Source organism: Oncorhynchus clarkii, unplaced genomic scaffold, assembly GCF_045791955.1.
Source record: "Oncorhynchus clarkii lewisi isolate Uvic-CL-2024 unplaced genomic scaffold, UVic_Ocla_1.0 unplaced_contig_14141_pilon_pilon, whole genome shotgun sequence".
NCBI lineage: Eukaryota > Metazoa > Chordata > Actinopteri > Salmoniformes > Salmonidae > Oncorhynchus > Oncorhynchus clarkii.
Window position 1 is genome coordinate 1 of NW_027260149.1, and position 15,782 is coordinate 15,782.

General features: G+C 46.2%; 1 protein-coding gene across 1 annotated transcript; it reads left to right on the plus strand.

The window, feature by feature from the left end:
- Positions 1 to 148: 148 nt before the first annotated feature.
- On the plus strand, positions 149 to 12,078 carry LOC139401170 (paralemmin-3-like; the record flags this gene model as incomplete). Its single annotated transcript, XM_071145605.1, is given in 7 exon segments — positions 149 to 229; positions 3,104 to 3,219; positions 6,939 to 7,011; positions 8,424 to 8,454; positions 8,762 to 8,818; positions 9,582 to 11,431; positions 11,468 to 12,078. Coding segments are annotated over 6 exon segments (1,437 nt in total), but the record flags the coding sequence as incomplete, so codon positions are not given.
- Between the last annotated feature and the right edge of the window lie 3,704 nt (positions 12,079 to 15,782).

The window sequence follows — 15,782 nt, forward strand, 5'->3', positions numbered from 1 at the left end:
TCTTGCTCTCCCCCCTCTCTCTTGCTCTTCCCCTCTCTCTTGCTCTTCCCCTCTCTCTTGCTCTCCCCTCTCTCTCCCTCTCTCTCCCTCTCTCTCCCTCTCTCTTGCTCTCTCCTCCCTCTCTCTCGCTCTCTCCCCTCTCTCTCAGGAGAAGCGTCGTCTGCAGGAGGAACAGGAGAGGGCCAAGAGGGAGATGGAGGAGGAGCGGCTGAGGCTACAGCAGCTCAAGGTGACACACACACACTCTGAAGGTCTGACCATCACCCTCTCACTGTCCCCTGACCCGTCACCCCTCTCACTGTCCCCGGCCCGTCACCCCTCTCACTGTCCCCTGACCCGTCACCCCTCTCACTCTCCCCGGCCCGTCACCCCTCTCATTCTCCCCGGCCCGTCACCCCTCTCATTCTCCCCGGCCCGTCACCCCTCTCACTCTCCCCGGCCCGTCACCCCTCTCACTCTCCCCGGCCCGTCACCCCTCTCACTGTCCCCGGCCCGTCACCCCTCTCACTGTCCCCGGCCCGTCACCACCTCTCACTGTCCCCGGCCCGTCACCACCTCTCACTGTCCCCGGCCCGTCACCACCTCTCACTGTCCCCGACCCGTCACCCCTCTCACAATGTAGGACTATTTATTCTGAAGTGTAACGTCAATTGGCCAGAAAAGTGACCACATACACTCAGACACACAGGCTCTCTCTGTGAATATGGTGGTGGATGCTGGACAGAACCCCCACACTCATTTTTCTTTCCCCACAAATGTAGAATGCAGCCATAATGTTGTTCCGCCAAAACTCTGTACGGACTCATTCCAGCTTGTTAGCAAGGGGCTTACTTCAGTACCAAACTCCATTCCAAGCAACACACAACTCCTAGTCTACTTGAGAACACACACACCCTTCCTGAAACGGCCTGCCAGAATTTGGAGGTTTGGCCTTCCTTCACTAGAATGGTGTGCGTGTGTTTACGTGCTCTGCTCTCTGCACTGGACGGATCCATTGTTTTCACACCACTTCCAGATTGGCGTTCCCACTGCCCTGGGGCGCATTCCTCAAATCCTTGCTTTTGTACACCCAATGAGAAACTGGTTTCAGGTGACTGGTCTGCCTTAGTCTGCTATCTGGATCCACCTCCAAGAATGATTTCCCCAACCACCCTTATGAGGCTAAATTGTAACGAACTTGCATAAACCACCGTTTTTGGTTGGCTAACTTCTAGCCTACAATAACGCCCCTTGTCTGCAACTGTACTGTACCGACTACCGAAGGAACAAACCATGCTCTGTACTCCTCAGAGGTAAAGGTAGTATTGACCTCTCAATGGCTGTCACCAGAAGTGGTCTCTAGACCCAGACACAGCTTTAAAAGGGCTATTAAAGTGGCCTAACATGAAGAAGAATAAGCCACGCAATGCTAACTGCAAAGTCCACTCAGTGAAATGCATTTAAATGGACCGTTTTAAAGAGGTTGTCTATTAAGGGAACAGACTCATTGAAGCGGCATACTCTGAAGGTAGTGTAAAAAGTAGCCTATAAAGTTGCTGCCTCGCAGTTCAACAGAGGTACTTTAGCCTTCTAATTGTTATAATCATGTAACCTGATCTGATTTTAGTCCTCTGGGGGAAGGGGGTGGACTGTTTTGTTTTCAGCCACTCTTGGAGGACGATGGGTATTTCTTAATTATGCAAAAAGTTGTGAGGGTGTCCGCGCTCAAAAAGATGTCTCATAAAGCTTACTGTATTTCAATAATAGATGACTATTTTCCCTGCGTCAGGGATAGCGTGCACAGGTGTTTCGTCTTTGCAGCCTTCTTCAGTACCTACACACTGTAAAGCCGAAACGTCTGTGTACTCTATCCCTGATGCAGTGAAAATACATACTACATTTAATTATAAAATAATAAGGTTTATGCGACATCTTTTTGAGTACGGACACATCACATCTTTTTACTGATCTGAATTTCTGGGTTTTCCCCTCCACTCAAACTTCTGGCCCTCTTGATTAGGTATTTCTTAGAATGAGAAAACAATACATTTCATTGAACTTCATATTAGTCCTGTTGGGTTAGAGGGAGGTGTTCTGCAAACACACATTTTGGCACTCTGAGAGGACCTGTGCCGCTACAGAAACAGGAAGGAAGTGCTCTCTGCAGACTTCCTGTCAGTGCTCTGCTGTGCATTTCACCTTCAGCTGAGGTGGTGAGAGGGGGCCAGCGGAGAGGAGTGGTGGGATAGGAAGGGAGTGGTGGGATAGGAGAGACCCTGTGTTCCAATTCGTTACCTTGCTCGCAAAAGCGTACACTCATTCACTCCCCCTCATGCATTTAAAAGCATTGGATTGGTGTAAGCATAGGCTAGTAATCTTAAATCGATAAGGTGAAGTGAGCAAGTGCACACTTGGGGCAGAAAGGAGTGTGTTCCTGTCCGAATGTATGGGATATGGGATGGGACACCTGTTGAGGGCTTTATTGGAGTGTTAAAGGGATGGGACACCTGTTGAGGGCTTTATTGAAGTGTTAAAGGGATGGGGCACCTGTTGAGGGCTTTATTGAAGTGTTAAAGGAATGGGACACCTGTTGAGGGCTTTATTGGAGTGTTAAAGGGATGGGACACCTGTTGAGGGCTTTATTGGAGTGTTAAAGGGATGGGACACCTGCTGAGGGCTTTATTGAAGTGTTAAAGGGATGGGACACCTGTTGAGCGGCTATTGAAAGGAAGTGGAGTGGGGAATGAGGTCTAATAGAGAGATGTGACCTAAGCTGATTGGATGGGGAGGTTTAAAGGTCACAACCGCCGGCTGACACCATAACAATAGTGTGTGAGAATGAAGACAAACCTGTCAGATTTAAAGACAATGCCATGTTGCATTCAGCTCATGTTGTGTCTGAGTAGGAGTGCATGATTTGGATGATGCCTATGATGTTGACAATGTTGACTGACATGCTTTTCTTTCTCTCCTTGTGTCCTCCCTCTCCCTGTGTCCTCCCTCCCTCCCTCTCTCCATGTGCCCTCCATATGTCCTTCCTCCCTCCCTCTCTTCTTGTGTCCTCCCTCCCTCAATCTCTCCCTGTGTCCTCCCTCCCTCTCTCGCGCTTTCTTTCTCCATCCAGAGGAAGTCTCTTAGAGACCAGTGGCTGATGGACGGCCCCTCTTCCCCCACATCCTCAGAGCCTCGTTCCCCGCTGTGGGGCTCCCAGGCCCAGGAGATGGAGCAACACATAGACAAGTAGGAATCTCCTATTATATACCCCATACTCACTACATTACCTGTATAGGGCTACCTGTATACTCACTACATTACCTGTATAGGGCTACCTGTATACTCACCACATTACCTGTATAGGGCTACCTGTATACTCACCACATTACCTGTATACCTGTATACTCACATTACCTGTATAGGGCTATCACACTACATTACCTGTATAGGGCTAGCACTACCTGTATACTATCTGTGTACTCACTACATTACCTGTATAGCTACCTGTATACTCACTGCATTACCTGTATACTACCTGTATACCACTGCATTACCTGTATAGGGCTACCTGTATACTCACCACATTACCTGTATAGCGCTACCTGTATACTCACTACATTACCTGTATAGGGCTACCTGTATACTCACTACATTACCTGTATAGGGCTACCTGTATACTCACTACATTACCTGTATAGGGCTACCTGTATACTCACTATATTACCTGTATAGGGCTACCTGTATACTCACTACATTACCTGTATAGGGCTACCTGTATACTCACTACATTACCTGTATAGGGCTACCTGTATACTCACTACATTACCTGTATAGGGCTGTCTGTATACTCACCACGTTACCTGTATAGGGATAGATACTTACTAGATGCTCTCGATGCTTGGTTCACACCATAGATACCATACTCACCACACTTTCTTTCTAGGTCTTTCTATACTCTCAACTCCTATCTGTGTTGTGCTGTACATGCAGTGTGTTTGTAGGAGGCCAGCCTCACCTCATAGTCTACACAGTAGCTGTATGAAGACTCTTATTCTCTAAGACATTCTATACTCTCCATGTTGTCTGTCTAGGGTTGTGGCTGTTTGTTAGATCCCAGCTTCAGATTATACACACACCTCTGACCTTAGTGGTTATAGTCTCTGCACCTCGTAGGGGTTGTAGTCTCTGCACCTCGTAGGGGTTATAGTCTCTACACCTCGTAGGGGTTATAGTCTCTGCACCTCATAGGGGTTATGCACCTCGTAGGGCTTGTAGTCTCTGCACCTCGTAGGGCTTGTAGTCTCTGGGTTATAGTCTCTGCACCTCGTAGGGGTTATAGTCTCTGCACCTCGTAGTACACCTCGTAGTGGTTATAGTCTCTACACCTCGTAGGGGTTATAGTCTCTGCACCTCGTAGGGGTTATAGTCTCTGCACCTCGTAGGGGTTATAGTCTCTGCACCTCGTAGGGGTTATAGTCTCTGCACCTCGTAGGGGTTATAGTCTCTGCACCTCGTAGGGGTTATAGTCTCTGCACCTCGTAGGGGTTATAGTCTCTGCACCTCGTAGGGGTTATAGTCTCTGCACCTCGTAGGGGTTATAGTCTCTGCACCTCGTAGGGGTTATAGTCTCTACACCTCGTAGGGGTTATAGTCTCTGCACCTCGTAGGGGTTATAGTCTCTGCACCTCGTAGGGGTTATAGTCTCTGCACCTCGTAGGGGTTATAGTCTCTGCACCTCGTAGGGGTTATAGTCTCTGCACCTCGTAGGGGTTATAGTCTCTGCACCTCTCGTAGGGGTTATAGTCTCTGCACCTCGTAGGGGTTATAGTCTCTACACCTCGTAGGGGTTATAGTCTCTACACCTCGTAGGGGTTATAGTCTCTGCACCTCGTAGTGGTTATAGTCTCTACACCTCGTAGGGGTTATAGTCTCTACACCTCGTAGTACACCTCGTAGGGGTTATAGTCTACACCTCGTAGGGGTTATAGTCTCTACACCTCGTAGGGGTTATAGTATCTGCACCTCGTAGGGGTTATAGTCTCTGCACCTCGTAGAGGTTATAGTCTCTACACCTCGTAGGGGTTATAGTGCACCTCGTAGGGGTTATAGTCTATACCTCGTAGGGGTTATCGTCTCTACACCTCGTAGGGGTTATAGTCTACACCTCGTAGGGGTTATAGTCTGCACCTCGTAGGGGTTATAGTCTCTGCACCTCGTAGGGGTTATAGTCTCTACACCTCGTAGGGGTTATAGTCTCTACACCTCGTAGGGGTTATAGTCTGCACCTCGTAGTGGTTATAGTCTCTGCACCTCGTAGGGGTTATAGTCTCTACACCTCGTAGGGGTTATAGTCTCTACACCTCGTAGGGGTTATAGTCTCTACACCTCGTAGGGGTTATAGTCTCTACACCTCGTAGGGGTTATAGTCTCTACACCTCGTAGGGGTTATAGTCTCTGCACCTCGTAGGGGTTATAGTCTCTGCACCTCGTAGGGGTTATAGTCTCTGCACCTCGTAGGGGTTATAGTCTACACCTCGTAGGGGTTATAGTCTCTACACCTCGTAGGGGTTATAGTCTCTACACCTCGTAGTGGTTATAGTCTCTACACCTCGTAGGGGTTATAGTCTCTGCACCTCGTAGAGGTTATAGTCTGCACCTCGTAGGGGTTATAGTCTCTACACCTCGTAGTGGTTATAGTCTCTGCACCTCGTAGAGGTTATAGTCTGCACCTCGTAGGGGTTATAGTCTCTGCACCTCGTAGGGGTTATAGTCTCTACACCTCGTAGTGGTTATAGTCTCTGCACCTCGTAGAGGTTATAGTCTCTGCACCTCGTAGAGGTTATAGTCTCTACACCTCGTAGGGGTTATAGTCTCTGCACCTCGTAGTGGTTATAGTCTCTGCACCTCGTAGAGGTTATAGTAGTAGGGTTATAGTCTCTGCACCTCGTAGGGGTTATAGTCTCTGCACCTCGTAGTGGTTATAGTCTCTGCACCTCGTAGGGGTTATAGTCTCTACACCTCGTAGTGGTTATAGTCTCTGCACCTCGTAGGGGTTATAGTCTCTGCACCTCGTAGGGGTTATAGTCTCTGCACCTCGTAGGGGTTATAGTCTCTGCACCTCGTAGGGGTTATAGTCTACACCTCGTAGGGGTTATAGTCTCTACACCTCGTAGGGGTTATAGTCTCTGCACCTCGTAGGGGTTATAGTCTCTGCACCTCGTAGGGGTTATAGTCTCTGCACCTCGTAGGGGTTATAGTCTTTGCACCTCGTAGGGGTTATAGTCTCTACACCTCGTAGTGGTTATAGTCTCTGCACCTCGTAGGGGTTATAGTCTCTGCACCTCGTAGGGGTTATAGTCTCTGCACCTCGTAGGGGTTATAGTCTCTGCACCTCGTAGGGGTTATAGTCTCTGCACCTCGTAGGGGTTATGTCTCTACACCTCGTAGGGGTTATAGTCTCTGCACCTCGTAGGGGTTATAGCACCTCGTAGGGGTTATAGCACCTCGTAGGGGTTATAGTCTACACCTCGTAGGGGTTATAGTCTCTGCACCTCGTAGGGGTTATAGTCTCTGCACCTCGTAGGGGTTATAGTCTACACCTCGTAGTGGTTATAGTCTCTGCACCTCGTAGGGGTTATAGTCTCTGCACCTCGTAGGGGTTATAGGGGTTATAGTCTGCACCTCGTAGTGGTTATAGTCTCTGCACCTCGTAGGGGTTATAGTCTCTGCACCTCGTAGGGGTTATAGTCTCTGCACCTCGTAGGGGTTATAGTCTCTGCACCTCGTAGGGGTTATAGTCTCTGCACCTCGTAGGGGTTATAGTCTGCACCTCGTAGTGTATTTGCATGTATTGTAAGTTTCTTATAGCACTACCTTTTTATCAATGTGAGGTTAAAAGTGAATGGTTTGTTCTGGCTGAGGTTGGAAACTAACGCTAAAGAACTGTGTGTCTGTGTGTGTGTCAGGTTGCAGACAGAGAGTCAACGGTTAGCGGAGGAGGAGGAGAAACTGGAGCAGCAGATGGAAGATGGCCGAGCTGTGAGTGACACACACACTATGTCTTACTATACTTGTGAAGACCTTTTGGGTACCAACAATTGATTCACATTTTTCCCCTAAACTCTAATTCTAAGCCGAAAATATATTTTTTACAAGTCAGGACTGGCCTCACTTGGTTTACTACTCTTGTGAGGACATCTGGCACTAAAATGTGCACACCTACACACACCTACACACACCTACACACACCTACACACACCTACAGACACCTACACACACCTACACACACCTACAGACACCTACACACACCTACACACACCTACAGACACCTACAGACACCTACACACACCTACACACACCTACAGACACTACACACACCTACAGACACAGAGAGAATTAGGATGGCCAAGCTGTGAGTAACACACACAAACACTCACTGATGCACGCAGACCAATTGAATGGGCTAGCTAGAATACATGCTAGAACAAGCAGCCCCAATCATTACGTCCGTTCTTCCCACCAGTCCTGACCGACGAGGCTCCTTTCGGAGGAATAATACATTTTCCCATAATAATACGTTCATACAGCTTTGATGTAGCACCTCTCGTTCAGAAGTAGGAGCTTTACCAAGACCAAGCCCTCCGTGCATCAACAATGTACCACTTAGACGTGTGTAATCGCTCCACCTCAAGGCAACCGCGACTGTTTACCTCAGAATGACCTTGTATTTTACAACAAAGAATTCTCCTCCTCTTCAAGTCTTTTGTTTGTATTTCTTCTCCTAACCTTTGATTTTAGAGGTTGTAGAGACGGGAATCACACACTGTGCGTGTTGTTTAGTCTCATAGCCAAGGAGCAGACCGGTGAAGGTTGACTCGTATGATAGTGGGGGTTTTTGTGGCATGGCAGAGATGGGACTACCCTCAACACTGGGCTTTTGTTATAAAGGGGGTGTCCTCCCACCCTCTTTTAAAGGTCGACTCGGTGATCTGACGTAGAAGCAGAAAGTAAAACGGCATAGTGGGTTAATTTCCGTGACAACTAAGAGCGCTGAAGCGCGAGGCTCAACTTCTATGCTGTTTCGGTGCCCTGGCTACCAGGCTGTAACTGAGAGAACCCCGTACACACGCGCAGATACTGTGTGAGAGGGAAGTCTTTGCATCTCACTCATCTCAATATCTGCGGTGCTGCTTGTGGCAACGTCATTTCACTGAGTCTACCTTTTTAAAGTAGGGATATTAGGTATTGAGTAGTCGCTGGTGGATGGTGGGCCCTAAAGTCTCATTAGCTCCCTCTTGTGGGTTGAAAATGCGTGAACGACATTGCTCATCTACCCTTTTATAATGGCATTCCTCATCTAGGGTCACGGTTACAACTTGAGACTGAAAAGAATAAAAGAATGGCATGTGGTTGGAGTGTCTAACCCCGCCCCTGTCTGTCTCCTCCAATAGAATGCAGTGGTGGTGGTGGAGGCTACAGCAGGTAGGTGTCACCCGTCTCTGAATGAATGAGCGACTGTCTAGCTGTCACCACCGGTTACTGTTGGCAACCGCTGGTAGCAGTCGTTGTTCCACTAGCTTGATATTACTTGACCCAATCAATTGAATTGTTGAAAGATAAAATAATACGTATTTGTTTCTGCTTGAGTTGGTAATGAATGTGATGTGTGGTAAAAAGACATCGTAAATAACCCAATAGATTTGAACAGAATCGGGACAGTTGAATGTTGAATGGTGGGCTTAATAAACACTGATTTTAAAAAGAGTCTTATTTCCATATATTCTCACAGAAGCAGACCAAGCAGTTATCTTGGAGAATGGACAGGAAGAAGTAGAGGCTGAATCCGGTAAGGGGTTAACAATGTCACCTTCATCTCTCCTTACTCTGAATCAACTGAAATGGGTTCTAGTCCCAGAAGACACTACAGACTGTACTGGCCTTTGATGGTATTTGTATTACAAAGGCCATACGTTGTATTCATTCGTCAGTGGAAGTTCATACATGCATACAGTATCTATGCATTTGAATGAGATGGAATACATAGAAATTGATGCTGATGAAGAATCTCATGTGTGAAGTTATCAGGGGAAAGCATAGAAATAAAATTTCTAGAACGGGAAAATTCCTTTAGACCACTGCTGTTTGGCTGCACCATGATGGGTCTAGTAATTCTATTTCTATGGGGCAAAGAGCACACAACACAAGCCAAGTCAGTGGAAATGTTCTGGTTGGTTAGATTCAGGGTCACAGGGATGGGCAACATGCCTTTGGCTTGGTGCTGAAATGTCACTCCTATCATTAGGACCTTCTGTCATGAGTCCAGAACAGCGTTGATTCTGGAAGCTGCTCTCTCTTCACTTCTTTTGGATTTCTAATATCACTCGTCCCATTGGCTGGCCTCTTTTCTTGTCTTTCTCCTTTACTCTCCATAACTTTCTCCAAGTTTCTACAAATGTTCCACTCTCCTGCTTCTTCCGTGCTCACTATTCTAGCTGGACTTTCCAGAGCTTGGTAAGATTAATGTGCATCCTTGCCAAGGGTCTTGCTGATAGAAGACTGGGAGGATGATTGAAACATTTCCTAACTATAATCTGTCTGTCTTGTCACAGTTTTAGGAACAGTTGAGGCAGCACTATTGGAACGAGCTGAGATCCTCACCAATGGGAGAGGAGAGGGGGAGGGGCAAGCTGCTACCCACAATGCATCAGAGGAGGGCGGACTGCACAACAGCACCAACGGTCCAGTGACAGTCGTCCCTGAAGATGGTGCCATTACCATGACGTTCCTGGGGCTCACGGAGGCGGAGCCAGGCGAGGCTCCGGTAATCGAGGAAGGAGGACTGATCATGATGCGAGCGGAGCGAGTGATTATCAATGACGAGCTGGCAAATGATCTTTCCTCTACGGGTCAGGAACAGGAAGTAGACTCAGCCGCGTCCAATCAGAGGTCAGAATCTCCTGAGGAAGGAGGAATTGAGGAGACGAAACCAGAGACAACTCCTGAAGAGTCCTCAGAAGTAGCAAAAGAGACTGAGACAGAGGCAGACACAGTAACCAGAGGTTTAGGAGAAGGACAGATGGACACCGTAACTAGAGATTTAGGAGAAGGACAGATGGACACAGTAACCGGAGATTTAGGAGAAGGACAGATGGACACAGTAATAGGAGATTTAGGAGAAGGACAGATGGACACAGTAATAGGAGATTTAGGAGAAAGACAGATGGAGGGTGTGGGAAACAGTGGTGGAGAGGAAGAGGCGCAGCCAGTAGAGGAAGCTCCTGTGTCTGACTTGCAGGCCCCAGTTGATGGCGTTGTGGCTGCCGTTCCCGTCTACTCTGAGACCTTACTCACCCCCAGGCCCGACGCAGAGGGAGAGGCTGCAGGCGAGCCGGCAGAGGGCGATGTGGAAGTGAAGACTGAAGTGGAAGTCAAGGGGGAAGAGGAGGCCTCGGTGGCCCCAGAATCAGCCATCCTCCCTGGGGGCCAGTTCCTGGAGGTGTCCCTAGTGGAGCCCCGGACTGAGCCAGAGCAGGAGCCCCTGCTGTTCCCATCCAAGGCCCAGACCCTGGCCTTGGGGGAGCAGGCTCCAGCCACCCCAGAGACACTGACCGCTACCAGGGGAGAGGCGGAGGGAGGGGTCGATGTGGCTCCCAAACGCAAGACCTGCCAGTGCTGCTCTGTCATGTGATCAATCATTTCGTTCGCTCTCTATCTCTCTACCAAATTCTCCAATGCTTTCTCTGTGTAATACTACAAGAGGGACTTGAGTCTGCCTCTAACACTGTGAATGATGGGGGGTGGTAAGATGGTGTTATTACTGAAGTGCCTTGTGGATCTCCTTCCCTAAGGGTATAGCTCAGTTACCCATCCAGAGGAACCTGGGTTTTGTTCAGTAGGGCGAAGTGCTTTGAAATGAAAATTCAAAACCAGTGTTTTTCTTATTGGACCAGGTCCAGGTAGGCCCTCCCTGTTCGAGTCAGTTTTTTTTATTTTGATGAACACAACCCTGATGAACACAACCCTGATGAACACAACCCTGATGAACACAACCCTGTCAGCCTTGCCTGTGTTACTGTTGGCTGGTACTGAGAATGAAAGACCAGTCTTGATCCATTATGCTGTATCTGTGTATCCACCCTACTATTCACACAGAACCTGCTTTAAACTGAACTGTGCAGGCTGTGATAGGAATTCTGTTTGGGGGGGCGCTTATGTGTGTTTTTAGTGAATTATTTTACAAGGGAAATGCTTATCGAAGGCCCTTATCTTATTTTGTCCAATGCAAGGCCTGAGGATTGAATCATGACCAGTACAGTAGGTATGTGTCAGAAAGGCCTGAGGGTTGAATCATGACCAGTACAGTAGGTATGTGTCAGAAAGGCCTGAGGGTTGAATCATGACCAGTACAGTAGGTATGTGTCAGAAAGGCCTGAGGGTTGAATCATGACCAGTACAGTAGGTATGTGTCAGAAAGGCCACATGCCCAGTACAGTAGGTATGTGTCACAAATGAAACCCTAGTCCTAACAAAGTGCTCTACTGTTGACCAGGGTCTATGGTCTCTGGTTGAAAGTAGGTCACTGACTGTACAAAACATTAGGAACACCTGCTCTTTCCATGACAGACTGACCAGGTGAAAGCTATGATCCCTTATTGATGTCACTTGTTAAATCCACTTGCACATGGATTGTGCATGTGTGCCATTGAGGGTCAATGGGCAATCAACCTATTGAAATGCCTTTGCACAGGGTTTGGTAACAGGTGTCAGGCGCACCGGTTTCAGTGTTAAGAACTGCAACAGCTTTCTGTGTGGATTAAGATAGGACCACCACTCAAAGGAAGTCCAACCAACTTGACACAACTGTGGGAAGCATTGGAGTCAACATTTCTGAATCTTATTTTGGTCCATTATCAATTGTTAAAGGGAAAGTATGTTTTTATATCTAAATTCTATGCATTTTATTTTCTCAGTGTATTTTCCATAGAATACAAACAGTGCTCTGACATGTATACAGCCACCATGAAATCAAGTGGGAGTGGGGGTTTATGTATATCTTTCTTTCATCAGGATACTTTTGAACTAATCAATAATGGTTTAGTGATTAAACTGACACTTGTGAAATATTATTTGATGTCCTGTCTCCTGTCTCACCATTTGTCAACATTGGACAATGAAAAACTACCGTGTTGCTCCATTCTAAGCTAAAACACACAGATTATGGAGTAACCTTTGACAGGAAGAGTCCAACACACAACGGTGCATCCCAAATGGCACCCCGCTCCCTTCATAGTGCACTACCCTTGACCAGGTCCCTTGGGCACTACCTTTGACCAGGGCTCTTGGGCATTAGGGTGCCATTTGGGATGCAGGCAACTTTTTCCCACACAGGCTTTTGCCACACCAGTGCTCTGAACATAGCAAAGGTCAATTGTATTTTATAAACTGTGTGGTTTGTGCCCTGGATGCTGATTGTCTGATAGCTGTGGTATATCAGACCGTATAGCACGGGTATGACAAAACCAGTCATTTGTTTCCTTGGTAACCAGTTTATAATAGCAATAAGACACCTCAGGGGTTTGTGGTATGTGGCCAATATATCATGGCCTGTATCCAGGCACTCCGTGTTGATTCGTGCATAAGAACAGCCTTTAGCCGTGGTATATTGGCCAAATACCACACCCCTCTCGTGCCTTATTACTTAAGTATACTATACCAAAGCAATACTGTTTTTCTGTAGAAAAAAACTCTTACTAAGAAATGTATTAATTGAGAGAATATAAAAATGGGGCAGCAGGTAGCCTAGTGGTTAAGGGCATTGGGGCAGTAACCAAAATATCACTGGTTCGAATAAGCACACAACTGTACATGAGATGAGCATTAAAAAAAAGCTTTTTTATTTTTGCAATCCTGGAATTTGCCATAGAAAAGAGTCCTTTTCCTGGCACTCTATAACTGTGCAACTTTCTGACATTTGAAGAACATTTCACCATAGCAGGACAGCAGAGCTTTGATTGGACCCCTCTATCCCAGCACCAGTGTTCTATACACACAGACACATCAATGAAGTATAGACATACTGTTGATATAGAAATACAAGAGAAATATAGTGATACATGTTGTAGATATGATAGATATACTGTAGATATGGTGTATAGATATAGTGAAACCTAGATACTGAAGCCATGTTCGCTCTATATGCCACAGCTCTCCTCTGCTTCCTGTCTTCGAGCCAATCAGCTCGTGCTGCTGCTCTAGGCTGTGAGGACCTCCTTAAGCCCATGGATCCACCACGACTAGACCAGCAGTTCTTGGGAAGATGGGCCCTCGTCGCAGACAGTGTGAGCCACCTCTGGTATTACTCAACCATGTTGGCTCTCAAGGTAGCACCCTATTCCCTACATGGCACCCTCTTCCCTGTATGTAGAGCACTGCTTTTGTCCGTGGTCTAATTTAAAGCTTTATATAGGGAATAGGGTGCCATTTTGGATTACATTGCATTTTACTTGTCATTCCCCATTATTCATTGTAATTGTTTTTTTATTGTTTTTTTATATTGTGATTGTTTCTATTGTTTTTGTGGCTGCTGTATGAAAACTAATAATAACCACAGAGATAAGACAGTCACCATGGAGTTTACATCTGCTACCAACACCAGAACCGGAACCGGCATGGCGGCTGGTGTAAGTAATGTATATACCCGGCAACAGCACCTTTCAGTTAGACATGAGGGGCTTTTGGAACATCACTGGGGTCTCCCTGGAGACCTCCTGCCCAGACTTCCTGGTGATGAGGTGGGTAGCATGATTAACTACAGTACCCATAATGCTCTGTGTAACATAAACCTATTTGGTCCCATTAAAGATGTTCTTCAAGCTAAGGTAATGGTATCTCATCTCCTTTTCAATACAAGGTGAGCTCCGTAATAAGGGAGTCCACAGACCTGTACTTGCTGAGGAAGGTGGAGGGCAGGACGGGACAGAGGTGGAGGGCGGGACGGGACTGAGGTGGAGGAAGAGAAGATGGAGGAGTTCAGGAAACGTGGCGTGCCTGGGGCTTCCCGCTGCCAGTGCTGATGTAGCTTGGGAAATCCCTCTGTGATTCCTCCGTCCCTGATTCCCTGCCCTCTTAAGACGGGTAGAAGAAGATCCATTAATGTGATGGAAGTATAGATTCTGGGAGAGTGGGGGCAGTGAAAGAGAGACGTGGAGACACTTTTTCTGTTTTGTAATAAATCAGTTGTGTATGTACTGTTTGTCAATGTACTGTATGCTTGTACTGTACTGAATGATTTATCCTATTCTGTCGTCTTGGCTTCTTTAACAGCTTTAATGACATTCATTGAGTTAAAGTCCTAGAGCTTCAGTTCATTCACAGAGACAGTGGAATCCAGTAGGGATGTTCACAGCAAATTCTTCAGCGTTGAATCAACTCTGAGTGTTCAATTTAACACTTTTCCAGACTATAGGGTCCACACTATTCAGAGCTAAATTAAGACTTTGTTAGGAGCTGATGCCATTACACTTTCTCAGTGTTAAGGCCTGCAGTTTTACAGGAACTCGTTTTGGGTGTTGACTATTTGAATCAGGTGTGCCAGTTCAGGGTTATAACAAAAATGTGAAACGTCTGGGGGGCGAGGAGAGGGTTGGGAAACCATGTAGTAGAGAACGCTGTCTGGCATCCATTTTAGCTTACGCATCAGATTCATCTGCTGTGGTGTTATAAACCTAAATAATACCCCCCAAAATATTTTCGATCGAATGTTGTCACGTTTTAAGAATATTTAGGATTTTAAAGATATTTGTATATTGTGTATTTTGAAGTACAGTACCAGTCGAATGTTTGGACACACCTACTCATTCAAGGGTTTTTCTTCATTTGTACTGTTTTCTACATTGTAGAATAAAAGTGAAGACATCAACACTATGAAATAACACATATGGAATCCTTGTAGTAACCAAAAAAGTGTTAAACAAATCAAAATATATTTTAGATTCTTTAAAAGTAGCCACCCTTAGCCTTGATGACAGCTTTGCACACTCTTGGAATTCTCTAAACCAGCTTCATGAGGTAGTCACCTGGAATACATTTCAATTAACAGGTGTGCCTTGTTAAGTTAATTTGTGGAATTTATTTTCTTCTTAATGTGTTTGAACCAATCATTAGTGTTGTGACAAGGTAGGGGTGGTATACAGAAGATGGTCCATATTATGGCAAGAACAGCTCAAATAAGCAAAGAGATACGACAGTCCATCATTACTTTACAAGACATGAAGGTCAGTCAATCCGGAAAATCAACCAACTCTAAACCTTAGGGTTTTACAAGCCAAACTTTTCTTGTCAACAAAGGCAGAATCTCTACGAACAATACAAACCTGTTTTTATCCAGGGTGTTCCCATTTCCACAACTAGGCATTTGTAGACATGAAAGTAAAAGTTAGAATTGTTAAATAAATACCTAGTTGCGGTACGACGCTAAGCCACAACAGTGTTCTGAACGTACAAAAGGTCAATTGCACTGTGTACTGTACCAGAGCAATTCTTCAAATGTTATTTCACCTTTATTTAACCAGGTAGGCTAGTTGAGAAAAAGTTCTCATTTACAACTGCGGCCTGGCCAAGATAAAGCAAAACAGAGTTACACATGGGATAAACAAACGTATAGTCAATAACACAATTGCTACACTGTATGCCTGCAGAAAAACTAGGAGAATCCTAGAAGAATTAGGAGAACACTAGAAGAGTTAGGAGAACACTAGAAGAGTTAGGAGAACACTAGAAGAGTTAGGAGAACACTAGAAGAGTTAGGAGAA